This window comes from Rhinolophus sinicus, linkage group LG04, assembly GCF_036562045.2.
Source record: "Rhinolophus sinicus isolate RSC01 linkage group LG04, ASM3656204v1, whole genome shotgun sequence".
Classification (NCBI taxonomy): Eukaryota; Metazoa; Chordata; class Mammalia; order Chiroptera; family Rhinolophidae; genus Rhinolophus; species Rhinolophus sinicus.
The window spans coordinates 170,762,527-170,776,491 of record NC_133754.1 but is presented as its reverse complement, the minus strand read 5'-3'; the positions used below and the strand labels follow the sequence as shown (position 1 = coordinate 170,776,491).

The 13,965-nt window shown below is 40.0% G+C and overlaps 1 protein-coding gene across 2 annotated transcripts; it reads right to left on the bottom strand.

Annotated features, from left to right (window-relative positions):
• Window positions 1–13,925, bottom strand: PRPF4 (pre-mRNA splicing tri-snRNP complex factor PRPF4). Of its 2 annotated transcripts, none has more exons than XM_074330851.1 (14): window positions 13,769–13,925; window positions 12,867–13,047; window positions 10,976–11,162; window positions 9,579–9,666; window positions 9,096–9,175; window positions 8,824–8,917; window positions 8,243–8,337; window positions 7,023–7,081; window positions 6,526–6,649; window positions 5,072–5,161; window positions 2,533–2,655; window positions 2,316–2,423; window positions 2,107–2,225; window positions 1–1,587 (listed from the first exon to the last, which is right to left on the bottom strand). In XM_074330851.1, exons 1-14 carry the CDS (start codon window positions 13,793–13,795, stop codon window positions 1,394–1,396), a joined length of 1,569 nt encoding a protein of 522 aa, XP_074186952.1. In that variant the 5' UTR covers window positions 13,796–13,925; the 3' UTR covers window positions 1–1,393. The 2 variants fall into 2 exon arrangements, with proteins under 2 accessions (XP_074186952.1, XP_019610196.1); XM_019754637.2 differs by having other exon boundaries at window positions 12,867–13,044.
• Between the last annotated feature and the right edge of the window lie 40 nt (window positions 13,926–13,965).

Genomic DNA, 13,965 nt, shown 5'->3' with positions numbered 1-13,965 from the left:
TATGCGACAATTTGGCTATAATTGGAATCAGAGTAAACAGAGTATTTAGCCATATGTCATACAACACAGTTTGAAGTTTACAGCTACACAAGCAACTCTCAGCCTTTCTGGACTAGCAAGTGCAAGTGTTTTGAACATTTAAGAAGTCATCCTATAAGCCCTTCTTGAATTCTCTATACACAATCCTTTATTCTTCTAAATTCCTGTATTCCTGTATGAATTTACTGTGTATTTTCAGAGTTCAATGGTTGTATACTTCGGGTGGAAAAAGGGAAGGTAACTGGTGGGTGAACAATGAGTAAATATTATAGAGTCACGGGTAGTCCGGCCCACAATGCAATAGCTTTCTATTTTTTAAAAAATTACTAAGAGTGCTTATCACGGAGACAGAAATTGGAGTAAGTCATATGTGAGATCATGTGTTATATCTCAAACCAAAAAAAAGGGACCTCTATGGATCAAAGCCTGGGATTGAGAAAATACTTAACTAAGCAAAATAATTCTTTGAAGGAGTTTCTGTAATAGGATTTTATACTGTAGCAAGTGTGTAATAAACAAAAGTCTTTAGAAATACCCATTACGGATTTTTTCCCGAGTTTCCTTGACATGAGGGGTATATCCTTTAAATAAACGACAGAAAGGAGGTTACACAATAGAGACATCATGTTTGCTTTCTGGAAATTTCACTGACTTTTGACACAACGGCCGAGCTTTGTGGTAACACGAAGGATGCCAAACTTCAAAGCTAAATGGAAGACATTTTCTGACACGGCAAATGTTCAGTTCTGAGCTTCCTGATGCTGATGCAGGCAGCATTCCAAGCGAACCCAACAGGAAGAGGTAAAATCTTCTCCACTGCGTAACCCTGAGCTTGGCTGTGGGTCTACCGCTTCACCTCCCAGTCTCAAGGTAGAGGAAGGGTTCTTGCTCTGTCAGCCACTGTTTAACCAGTGCGTGCTGAGACGTGCTTCTTTACTTGAGGGCTTCCAGACTCCAGTCCAGCCACTTTGCTCTCCGGGTCACATGTAGTCCTGAAGCATGTACGAGTAATGGAAAGCCAAGTTTCAAGAATTAAAAATGGAGTCAGTCACAATCCTGAGTGCTGTGAGGAAGGCAACAGGGCATTTAAACCAAAGATTAATAAAAACAATGTCTACACAGTTCTTGGCAGGGCTTGAAGATGAAATTAAAATTGCAACTATGAAAGGGGTTCACCAACACCCAGGGAGTGGGCTGCCTGCTGGAGTGGGGGCTGACAAGGAAATCCAATCTACTGAGGATCTATACATGGTAACTAGAAAAAAACATGATAGAACAAAACTCATCAATTTTTCTTTTGCAAATGGCTCTTAAGGGAGAACTTGAGGTTAGAGTCCTTTTCCCATGGTTCTGCCTATTCAGCCATCCAGAGCTTGAAGGTCCTGTCATATGAGCAAGTGGCTATGAGCTGTCCATCAGCAGAAATGTCTAGGCCCATAACTTTGCCTTCATGGCCAGCCAGAGTCTTCAGTGGGGACCAGCCTGGGTGGGTCCAAATCTTGGCTGTGTTATCATAGGCACCAGTGAGCAAGAAATTCCCATGGATAGCTACGAGAGAAAAGGGGAGTTCAAGTATTCAAAAGAGTATCAGAAAACAAAAGCACATAAATCTGCTAGAACATACTATTTTCAAAAAGAAGGTATTTCCACATTCAGAAAAACCCAACGCTCTGATCTGTATTCCTACTAGGACTCTAGGAAAAATGGACAACTACAGGAAGGCTTACATTATTAACAAATCACATTATTAAGGTCTTTTGGCTTTCCCCAATAGATAACCTACTCAGAATAACACTAAGGATTCAGTGCTTAGAATTTCTATGAAGAAAGATGAAACAAAGCATTCAGGAAGTCTTTACTTCCTAGCAATGAGAAGCAAGCTGTGCTATAGCTCTGTCTGAAAGCACAGTAGAAGGAAGGAAATTAAAATCTGCTCCTTTAACAGAGTCCAAATTCTCTCTTGTTCCACTTCCAAGTTAAGCTAAAGCCTGGCCCACATGCCATGGAAGTGCGAAGCCTGGTCCACATTCCGTATCATGATTAGGCCTAAAACTGGAGGAAGCTTACGCTCAAACTTGACACCAGTCACTAAGTTCTGATGGGCGGGGATGGTATAGACACAGCGCCGCTGTCGAAGGTCCCACACTTTGCAGGTGTTGTCACCACTGCCAGTGGCGATGTGGTAGCTGTGGATCAGATGTGGTATTGAGTTAGAAACAAAGAGGACCTCCCGACCAAGAACCCTCTCCACCCCTCATCCAATGAGCTTCTCTTACCCATTGGGAGAGAAATTTACTCCATAGATTTCCTTCAGGTGCCCTTCTAGGAACATGATACAACGTCCTGTGCGCAGGTCCCAAACTCGACCAAATGCATCCAGGCCCCTGATAAAGTAAGTCACAAATGAGCAGTTTTGACTCCGGCTGTGCGCGGAAGCAGGCACCCGGGAGGCGAGACCGCTGAGCTGCCCCGCCTGTATGGAAGAAGGCTTACCCAGTGCCAGCCAGAGAGCCATCTTGATGGAAGGCAATGTCATACACACCCATGCTGTGACCTTCCTGATGCAGGATCTCCTCTTGAGCTTCCAAATCCCATAAGCGCCATGAGCGGTCATAGCTACAAAATCAAACTAACAATTACCCAGAAGAAATTTATTCAGTTTCTACAATGTGCAGGGTATTATAAATAGTTGTAGTTTCAGTTAGGCTTCTCAAACTATTCATGTAACCATATTACCAAGAAATTCTTTTCTGGCATAAACAATGTCTTAATAACTAAACATATATCTTGGGTACTAACTGGGAAACTATCACTTCCTATAAACCTATTTCAGAGGCTATTTTAAGAACAGAATTCCCTAAGAATGGCTCAGCCAAGATTCTGTTGCCGTCATTCACCGAGTGATTATATACTGGGGGTGCCAAAGAAATGTAGACAAGTGGACACTTTCTGGTCAGCGTTGCTCAAGCAGTAGCTCGCCATAATCAGAAGTGTCTGGATACTGATGGTAATCACTTTGAGCACCTCTTGTAATTGCAGAAGTCAAACGTGACTTGTATTCATCTTTTGTTATCGGTGCATATTGAGTATCACAATATTAATGGTTTTTCCTTTCTTAAAATGTGTACACTTTTTTTTTTTTTGGGCACCTTCTGTATTTACTGGGCCCTACACTGGATGTTGGGGTTACACAAATCAATCATTGAGAAATAGATCAATGGAACAGAGACTAGAAATAGACCCACACATATATTACAGTCAAATGGTTTTCAGAGGGTGTCAAAGCAATTTCGACAGGGGAAAGAAAGTATCTTCACTAAATGATGGTAGAATTGTCTATGTGCATGGAAATAAAGACACAAAAAAGGACAAACATTAAAAGGGTAAAGGGGGTCAAATATATGGTGACGGAAGGAGATTTGACTTTGGGTGGTGAACAGACAATGTAACATACAGATGATATATTAGAGAATTGTACACTTGAAACCTATGTCATTTTATTAACCGGTCACCCCAATAAATTTAATTTAAAAAAAGGACAAACATTAAAAAATTGGGGAAAGCACCTGAAGACTGCACAAAGGAGGATATACAAATGGTCAATAAGCATATGACAAAGTCCTCAACACCAACAGTCATTAGGGTTATAAAAAATGAAATCCATGGGGAGGTTCCGGAAAAATGGCGGCGTGAGAACACTGGGCTCACCAGCTGGTTTTGATTCTACTAAGAAAGAGTCGGTGCTAAAATAAATGAGATAAATCTGGAAAAAAAAAAAAAAAAATGAAATCCATGAGATTTCACTGTACACTTGCTAGACTGGGCAGAATGATAAGACTGACAACACCAAATGTTGGCAAGGATGTGAAGCAACCAGAATTCTGGGAATGTAAAATGATATGACCACTTTGGAAAACCACTTGGAAAATTTTAAAGTTAAATAGATATCTACCCTACGACCTAGCATTCCTAGGTATTTATGCGTAGTCAAGAGAAAAGAAAGAAAAACATGTCCACAAGAAAAGCCCTGTGTAAGAATATTTATGGCAGCTTTATTCTGACTAGCCAAAACTTGGAAACAACCGAAAGTGGATAAATAAATGGTGGCACGGTAATACAATTGAATACTGCTCGGCAATGAAAAGGATTATGGATACACGCATCAACATGAATGAATCTTTAAAATGTTGGCTGAGTGAAAGAAGCCAGACACAAATGAGTTCATATAGTGGGAACAGACAGAATTTATCGTGATAGAGATCAGCTCAGTGGTTGCTTTGGGAGGGGAAGCTGATTGGGAAGGGGCATGAAGGAACTCTGTGGGATGATGGAAACGTTCTTTCCATCAAAAGGGATGTGGGTCACACAAGCATATGCCTTTGTCAAGACTGATTGACTAGCACACTTAAAACAAATCCATTCCTCTTCATGTAAATGAGACCTCAATTAATTAATTCTTTAACAGATTCTGGGCTTATAAAGCTTATAGAACCAGAAAGGGGGACCAATTTGTAAGCAGAGAGATTATAATACAATATGTAACAAAACAAAACAAACACTTCTGGTACTGGTCAACAAAGAACAGTGTGAAAATTCTAGTTTTCTGGTAATCAGTGATTTTAAAATTTCAGATGAACTAGGGTGGCCGGTTAGCTCAGTTCGTTAGAGAATGGTGCTCTTAATAACAAGTTGCTGGTTTGATCCCCACATGGGCCACAGTGAGCTGCGCCCTCCACAACTAGATTGAAATAACTACTTGACTTGGACCTGATGGGTCCTGGAAAAAGACACTTAAAATTAAAAAAATAATAATAAAAAAATAAAAGAAAAAGAAATTTCAGATTAACTGCAGTTTGAAAACAAATATATTTGGCCCTAACTAGATCATATACTCTCTTCTGATTCTGATTCATTGCTGTCCAAGAAAATCCTACTTGAAGATCTGTTCTAAAAGTTTACTTGGCAGTTAGCCATGAAGGGTTAACAAAATGTCATAAACCCACATGGATAGAACAGGAACAGGAAGGCTTACCAGGTGGTACCCAAGAAACGTCCTGACGGATGCCACATTACACGGGCCACACGTACTGTATGGCCTTCAATATCTGCCACTGGTTCGTCACTGAAAAGGAATCAAATATATGTGAGTTAACTATTTTATACTCATGTAAATATTCGTTGAACTTATGAACTGTATACAGATGCACCAATTCTATATCACTTGAGAAGCCAAATTATAGCTAAACTTGTAATTTGTTAAAACTTTAGGGCTAACAAAAATTTAAGTCACTTCCCAAGGATTTAAAAAATTTGGGACTACTTCATGTGCCCACAGAGCAAAACTGCCCAATGTACTTCAATAAACACTCTCTTTGTACTTCAATTCACTATGTTAATAACTCTTAATGCTGTACCACATAAGAGTCAGAGAAAAATAAAAAATAAGCAAAATAGTCTCTCTGCACCAAAGTAGTGCTGAAATTCCAGAAAGAAAACATACTTTGACAGAGATATGAGGCAATCAGTTTTGGTGCAAATGGATTACAGATAAAATTATCTCAAACTTTTGCTTGTTCAAAGATCCTCATGGAAAAAAGAACTAAACATACAGAGGCTTAGCTTTCTTTTGGAGCCATTAAATTCTACCACCCAGCAACCACAGAAAGATCTGAAACACCAGCGGAAGAAAATAAACATGAACCCTAAAGAGGGCAATTAAAAAGGAAACTTTGTCAATGTGCATACAAGGAACTAATCAAAGCCCTAGGGGAGCAAATACTGCTAAGTATTACCAAAGCCAATTAAAACTTGCTGTGCTCACAGGTAAGACCCTGTCTAGTCAAGAGCAGAGACACTAATTAGCTCTTTACAAAACCCTAGAATAAAAGCCTCATGTGCTTTGCCAAAGAAAGAAAACAAAGCAATTGAATTCAGATGTCTTTTAACCAACAACGTACTTGCAAAAATTTATTGGAAAACAATAATCATAAACACATTAAAAAAAACAAACCTGTAGTAATTGGAAAATATGGTCTCGGTAAGGGACGATGCTACAGGGAGGAGACCTCACTTCCTTGGCCACACTGCCAGACAGAACCTCACTTTCCTCTCCCCTGTGGCTGTTTGCTAAGAACCAACATGCTGCCAAGAACATTATCTTTAGTCAACCTACCAAAATGCATTTCTCCAAAGTCAACCTATTGCCTAGGAGGTAAAACAGATCTTTCCAGAATAATTGGAGCCAGGAAACAGTGGCCACTATGTTAAAAGCAAACTCAAGGTCTGAAGTTAACAAACAAGAAGAAACCTGTTACAACTCCTCTGGTGAGAAAAAGTGTGAGACAGAAATCCTCCATTCTATTTTCATACCAAGTTACCTCGACTCTTGGAGCATCTCTGGGGTTAAATGCCAGATTTTCAGGTCCCAAGGCCAACTAATCAACCATTTACTTTAGTGATTACAGTATAAAGAATAATAGTGTTCACCTGTCAAGGCTCCAAAGCTTCACAGAACCATCAGCAGCACAAGAAGCCAGATTTACATCTTTTTGGTCCAAGGAGACAGTGGATTTTGGATGAAATACAATTGCTCCTACGTTTGTGTTATGTCCTGAAGGAGTATGAGAGATGAAAGTTAAAGAGTTCCCGCCCCCTTATAACTTATGTGCAAACACAGACTACAATGACTACTATAGGAGATATTAGGGAATATGTGGACATATTAATTTAAACAAACATTTTAATCATATTTTAAAAAGCAAAACACAAAAACCTTTGTTTTTTGGTTTAGAGACTGGACATGAGAGAAAAGTGGTATGTGTATGAAGTCGTCATCTTTGAGCCTTGCGGTCAAGAAATCCAAACCAAGTCAAGAATTAATCTTGTGTGTACTGGGTCGGAGCACAGGCAGTTTTTTGGAGTTTTACTGCTGACACAGTTTACACTGGGAAAAAGATGAAGATTTAAACAAGAGTGTAACTCACCTCGAAGAGTGTGAAGGAGGTTGCAATCAGGAATAGACCAGAGCTTGCAAAGCCCACTCCTGTCCAATACAAAGGAAAGCATGTCAGCCAGGTTGGTCTGGGAAGGAAAAGGTTCTTGGTAACATTACAGGACAATCTCTTCTCACCCCAAATCAACTTTACAGAGGCAGACAGAAAACGAAAAAGAAAAGGCTTAGCATTTCAAGTGTTAGAGAAGAAAGCTGCATCCAGGTCTCATGCAACCAGGGGCTCCACCGGACTACAACCTATGCAGCCCAAGCTGCTGTTCTTCTTGATTTTTGGATCAATTTGTGAGGGAAGACAGGACAAATCCAACTCTTCAATAATAATATTATTACCGATACCATCTCCTTAAATATGAAGAGCAGTTTGCTGCTTACAAAGTACTTCAATTTTTTAAAAAGACTTTTTATTTCAGAAAATCTCCCACCAATTACTTTTACATCTATCGTCTCAAATGATCCTTCATCTGTGAGGACATAAACTGGGACTGATAATTTCTGTTTCACAATGAAGGAAACTGAGGCGTGGAGAGATGTGTGCAGGCCCTTGGCTTTCTCCTGAACCGTGGTCTCAGCTTCGGCCTAGTCAAGTAGTTCCTGTGCACACAATGTAAGGAAGTTTCCCCTCTTACAAGATGGCCATGTCCCATAAAAATAAGTAAGTAACTAAATAGAACAAACCGTTATTACATCCTAGGAGTTTTCTGCAAATGTGGTGGTAAGTCAAACATAAAGATTAAAAACAGTAACTCATGTTTACTGAGTCCTTACCACACACCAGGCACTATCAAGGCAAAACGTTTTACAAACATCTCATCCTACTTTATAGATCAGAAAACTGAAGCTTACTGAGATTAAGTATTTTGCCTGGGTCACATACCTGAAAAAGAAAAGCTATACTGAGGCATGGATACTAGTTTATAAGCTCACTACGTGACCTGCTCCAAAATACTCATGTCAAGAACATGACACACGGCTACATGTCATGGATCCCTGCGGGCCCTTGTAAACAGTCAGAACTGTTCACCAAGACCTCATTGTACAACAGCACGGGGAAAGCAGGAGCACCTCTAGTTTGGTGTGATCATGAGAAGCAGAGGAAGACGATAGAGAAAGACATCTAAGCCAAATGCTGATTGTTTTTCCTGAACTTGCTCCCCATTTAGGAAAAGAAAGTCACAGTATGATGTAACTTACCAACAAGCTGTGGCCAGCATTTTGGAATTGGGACTAAAATGACAGTAGGAGATAGGCCGATCATCCCCAATCTGACTGCAGAAATTATTCAAAGACTTAAAAAAAAAAAAAGACAAACGGTGATCATCAATGGGCTAATCCAAGAGTTTCTTGGCTTTTCTGCTATAAAAAAGCAACTTTACAGTTTTAATAAAACCCAAAATTCTGTTATGCTTCCCCACCCCTTATTAGGAGACACTTCTAGGGATGAATGAATGGAGTTACGACTGATTTGGAACCCCAGCAGGTTGTCTTCTACAGTTTTAGTATCACTAGCTTCTGTGCCAGCTAAATATAAACAGGAAAACTGGAGAGATCTAAGGCACAACTTTGACACATTAAAAGGAAGAATTAAAGAGAATCACAGGCCTCTGCTGAGTACAAAGTACAGTAGGTTCCTGCCACCTAAACTGACGGCTCCTCCCAAAGGGCAACAGGGAGGAAAAATTGTAACTGCCTTTACCCTCCTAGAAGTGAGCCAAAGGAGCAAATCTAGTATTTAAGAACCTTGAGAGAGTGGACAATTGCTGAGAGCATCTTACCCGGAGAGATTTGTGCAGCTCTTGCACCTGGGAGGTCCTGGTTGTCTCAGGAATCTCTTTATGGAGACGGGCCTCTTCCAAGCGTTTCATTGCCCTGTGACACACGAACAACATTACCATCATGAGCAAATGGGTTGTAGACAAGGGGTCCACACAAGTACTTTACAATTCAATTTCATTTAACAAACACAGTCATTATAAAGCAGATCCTCAGTCCTTGAGAGGAAGCAAGAACAAACATGATTCTTTCTCCTTCTAGAGGCTCTCCTTACCTGGGCAGTGAAAAATTAGCAATCCACAGTCTAGCAACCTTCAGGCTATTTGGTCCTTCATGGTACCAGGTTTGATGATACTGAAAGTTAAATTAAGAGCAGAAATATTAAGTCTGAAGCATTCGTGCCCCACACATAGCTGTCAATTCCCTATTCTAACTGCCCAGAAAAAAGGTGAATTAGTACAATAATAGGATGAAATCAGGCATATATGCTTTCTATTGTGTTTCTTTCTGTGAGGTCTTATTAGATGGTTTCTGGTTCCTTATTATAAGTTACGCCAGGAATGCGATGGTTCTTTCCTGAATGGGAAATTCCCTAATCTCCATTTATACCTACACAGAAGCCACAAACTATTGCCACCAACTACTCCTAAATGGTAGCGTCTTCAAAAACAGACCTCCACGCCCATCCACATCGTATGAGAGAACTATTCCCTCATTTCCTTCATGTTTATATTACAAAGGCAAAGACATATCTTACCTCTTCTTTGGACTTCTTAGATTTCTCATCATCTTTTTTGGTCTTTTTTAAGGCATCAGTACCGACCACTGAGAGGATATTTCTTAACCTGTAACAAAAAAGATCGACATTTAAACAGAGTTGAGATTTTGAAAAGTACATCTGAGAAGGGAGACAAGCTTCCCCTACTGTCTCACCATTCATACTGCAAGCAACCTTCTTTAAGAGTCAAGATGTCACGCCTACACTTCCAGTGTGATTTCTTTCACTCAATCTTTTTTTATTTGAAGATTTCCCTAAATTGAACTATACACAATTACCCTATTCAATGTTGCGCTAACTAGCCAAAACATTGCTATCCCTCGGTCTGTGGAGACAGCCAACCTTCACTCAATGCCACAGGTGCTGCATACTGACTCAGGTGCTAAATGTACAACAATGACTAAGAAAACAGTTTTTGATTTCAAGGAACAGAGTTCTAGAGAGCGGGGTTTGGGGGGGTGGGGGATGGGGACAGAAAGTAACAGGGAACCATAATACATTATACTAAGTATTATGACAGTGGTTAAGTATAGGGTACTAAGGGGAACATAAAAGGAGTCCCTAGCCTAGGTTTGGAGGGAGGATCAGGGAAGGCTTCATAGAGGTGTTACCGAACCTGAGTAATCATTTAGTCGGGGCAACAGGCCAAGAATGGGAGAGGACTGTTGAGGCAGAGGGTTTAACATACTATGTAAAGGTCTGGAGGTAAGAAAAGTGTGTTGAGCTTGGAATCACAAATAGTTCAGTGTGGCTGAAGCATGGAGCACAAGAGAAGTGGTACTTTTTTTTCCTGTAATTTAAACAGACCAAGCATTGTTGGTTCTATTTAACGGACATGAGAGAATGCTACAGGTTTTGAAGCGATTAAACACGCAGACTATGCAAACCAAGAAAACAAAAATGATAATGGGGAGAGTAGGACAGTGGCTAGAAAGACAAGAGGAGAGCCTCATAAATGCATATGACTACCCTGTCACCAAGAGCTTTGCAACGTTAAAATCACAAGCGGAGCATTATCTGAGGACAATGCCCCTTTTCAGTAATATCCAAAAACCACTTGTCATTATGTTTTGTGTCATTGACAAGGAATGCATTAGTTGTCTAAATCTTCAAAGTTCAACTACAAAATTCCACTTTGGGAAGGGGAGAGGAAACATGTTAACACCCTCTTCGCAGTTTATAAAGGAAAATTAGTAGTGGAGTAAAAATTGGCCTGAGACTCAGATTAAGGGTTGAACTATATAAACACAACTTAAAAGATATTCCGTTAACAACAGCTGAGACAGTCTATTAAAAGGTTTTGCTACAAATAACAACATAAATTTGGAACTAGAACTCTGTGATCAAAAAAGAGAGTAGATGTTTAGAAAGGGTACCTTTCTCTTCTTTCAGCAGGACCCTCTCCAAAAAGTGTGATGGGCTCTCCCAAGGCTCTAAGGCAAGCCTTGACCTCTGAGTCGTCCGTGGAAACATTGATTTGCCGGGCTCGCTTCCTTCTCTCAAACTCAGCTAACACTTCCGCCTGTCGCTCACTGATGTGCTCTTCAATTTCAAACACTTCTCCTATAAAGAGAACAGGCAACATCAGCATAATCACCAGATCTTCAAATAAAAAAAAAAAAGAAATAATTTCTTACAATTGGAGTCTGTATATGCCCTTAGTGAAAGTTAACTGTCTAATCTATTATACATTTAGTTTCTCAGCTTATTAACTCACGCCACACACAAAAAACTAAATGACACAGCTTTAAAAGGCAGCAAAATGGTTCACGCCATCTTGTTTCATCTGGCAACCTTAAACCTATATATTCCTATATAAACAAACACATAGCTTAGATAAGAAAATAATGAGTATGGGGCATCATTAGCAAATGAGTTAACTAGGCCTTCTATGCAAAAGACGAAACAGAAACATCATTTTAACAATTGCCAAAGCTATTCTCTAAAACAGTTCCAGTATGGGGACACTTAGAAATGAAACTAGTAAATTGAAAATAATTACCATGTAAATGATATTCCTTGACTAGAAGACTTTTTGGATACTCTAGCAGCTAGTTAAAAAACTCACACTAAATACAAACATTTGTATGAAAAATGGTAAGTATAGTGGTGATGCAGTTATGCTTAAAAAAGCATAAAAGGTTAGAAAGTCATTAAAGTGCATGTGTATAGAAAAAAAAAATGTGTGGAAGGATCAATGAGACACTTGACAGAAGTCTTTTCTGCGGAGAAGTCTTTTCATTTTATACCCTTCCGTACTGTTTGAATTTCTTATTACAAACATGTATAATTTTATTTTAAAAATATAGTGGACAATAGTCACTGACTTGGAAAGATATCCTTAATAGTACAGAATGAAAAATGTAGGTTACAAAACAATCTGTATATCGTGGTTTCCTTTATGGAAAAAAATTATGTATTTTTATAGCTTTATTAAATTCTTGGAAAGATACAGACCCAAGTAATAAGGATGAAAGGTTTTACTACTTCACACATTTCTACACTGATTATTTTTCAAAATAAAAATAACTAATATTTTTTTAATTTAAAAAATGTTTCATTATGGAAGAAAAATAATTGGGAAACTAAAAACAGAATATTATGAACCATAGTAGTTTCAAACCAATGCCAGAGCTGTGCTAGATCTCCAGAAGATAAATGGAATCAATTTGAATCCAAATATAGTTGACTACTGAACGTCGCCGGGTGGGGTTGGATTGTGGGAGGAACCCCCTGTGCAGTTGAAAATCCGCACAGAACTTTTGACTTCCCACAAACCTTAACTACTAATAGCCTACTGTTGACTGGAAGCCTTACCGATAATATAAACAGTTGATTAACACATATTTTGTATGTTATACGTACTCGTACTGTATTTTCGTAATAGTATAGAGAAGGAAAATGTTATTAAGAAAATCGTAAGAGAAAACACGTTTACAGTATTTATTTAAAAAAGACAAACTGCATATAAGTGGACCCGGCACAGTTCAAACCTGTGTTGTTCAAGGGTCAGCTATACACACTGAATAAAACTCCTGGCAAAATCACTACCAATTCATGGAAGGAAAAACTCTTTAAAAGGTGTTAAGCAAAAGGCTCTCTGGACGATACTAAGCAGGGTAGGCAAAGTATGGCCATATACAGATGTAAGTTTAAAAACTGAAAATTTTGACACATTATTAATGCTGATATTTAAATCTAGGAAGATATTCATTGCGGAAAATCTGAGCACCAAAGATAAAGATGGATTCACAATTTGCATCTTACCAGAGGTTATGTTGATATTTCCTGCTTCAATTCCTGCTTTAAGTCCTTCTTTTCCCAAAATCCCAGACTCTCCTTTGGCCAGACGCTCCCTCTCCTTCTCTTCCAAACTTCCATAATAGATGTGCGGTTTCTTCACAAGAGGGGCGACTAAGTCGTCAGGTGCCTTAGTTTTCGTTGCCTGCTAAATCAAAGACCTGGATTAACCTAAGGCTCAATCTTGGCAACTTGCTAGGTTTCCCCAAAGGGTGAAGCTCATCTTGAGCTTCAGTTCTATTTCCTCCCCAAAGGAAAGGACAAGGCGGGCACCAGTTAAGATGTGTCTTCACTGATGGGGGTTGGTGTAGGGGTGTTCAGTGTCTCAGACAGAAAGAGGTTGATACAATTCCTGAATTTCTCTTGGTGATTTTTCTGTCAAAGGTTTGCTTTGGAATTTAATTCAACTCAACCGGTTGGAAGTGCAATTTCTTGTTGGGTTTTATGAAACTTCCAGGGTCAGTGCTCATCACAAGGGAACGATAAAGGATAACTGAAAACACCAACGCGGTGTTAAGGGGAGCAGGTTACCAAGTTACTGGTCTATACATTTCAAACGTTTTCAGACGAGATGCACTAGATACCGTTAGGTAGTTTGGAGGCCTCATTACAGTTAAGAGGTCTGACACAGACATAAATCTTGGCCAGGACACTAGTCCTTGAGCTCCGTTTCTGGACCAGTCGGAAGAGGTGTTGACCATTCGCGGCTGCACGAGAGGTGCAACTGAGCTTCACAATCAGGAAAACGCTGCTCGGCTCTCTAAGACCGAGTCTCGCAGCCTTCCTCCTCGGCCCCCCCATCGCCTTATCCCATCCCATTCCGCAGCGACCCCCACCCGCTCCTCGCTCCCGTGAGCTCAGATCTGTACCGTGGAGGTAGCGCGTGAGGAAGACATGCCGGGCTCCGGGGCCGCGAAGTCCCAGCGAAAGCTGCACTCTACGTTTCAGACAATCCAACGCGCGCCCAGCAAAGCGGAACTGTGTCACCCATCGGAAGTGGGCCGAGTGGCCTCAACGTCCGGGGAGGCGTGGAGCATGTTGGGAGTCGTAGTAGGAAAGGCTGTGG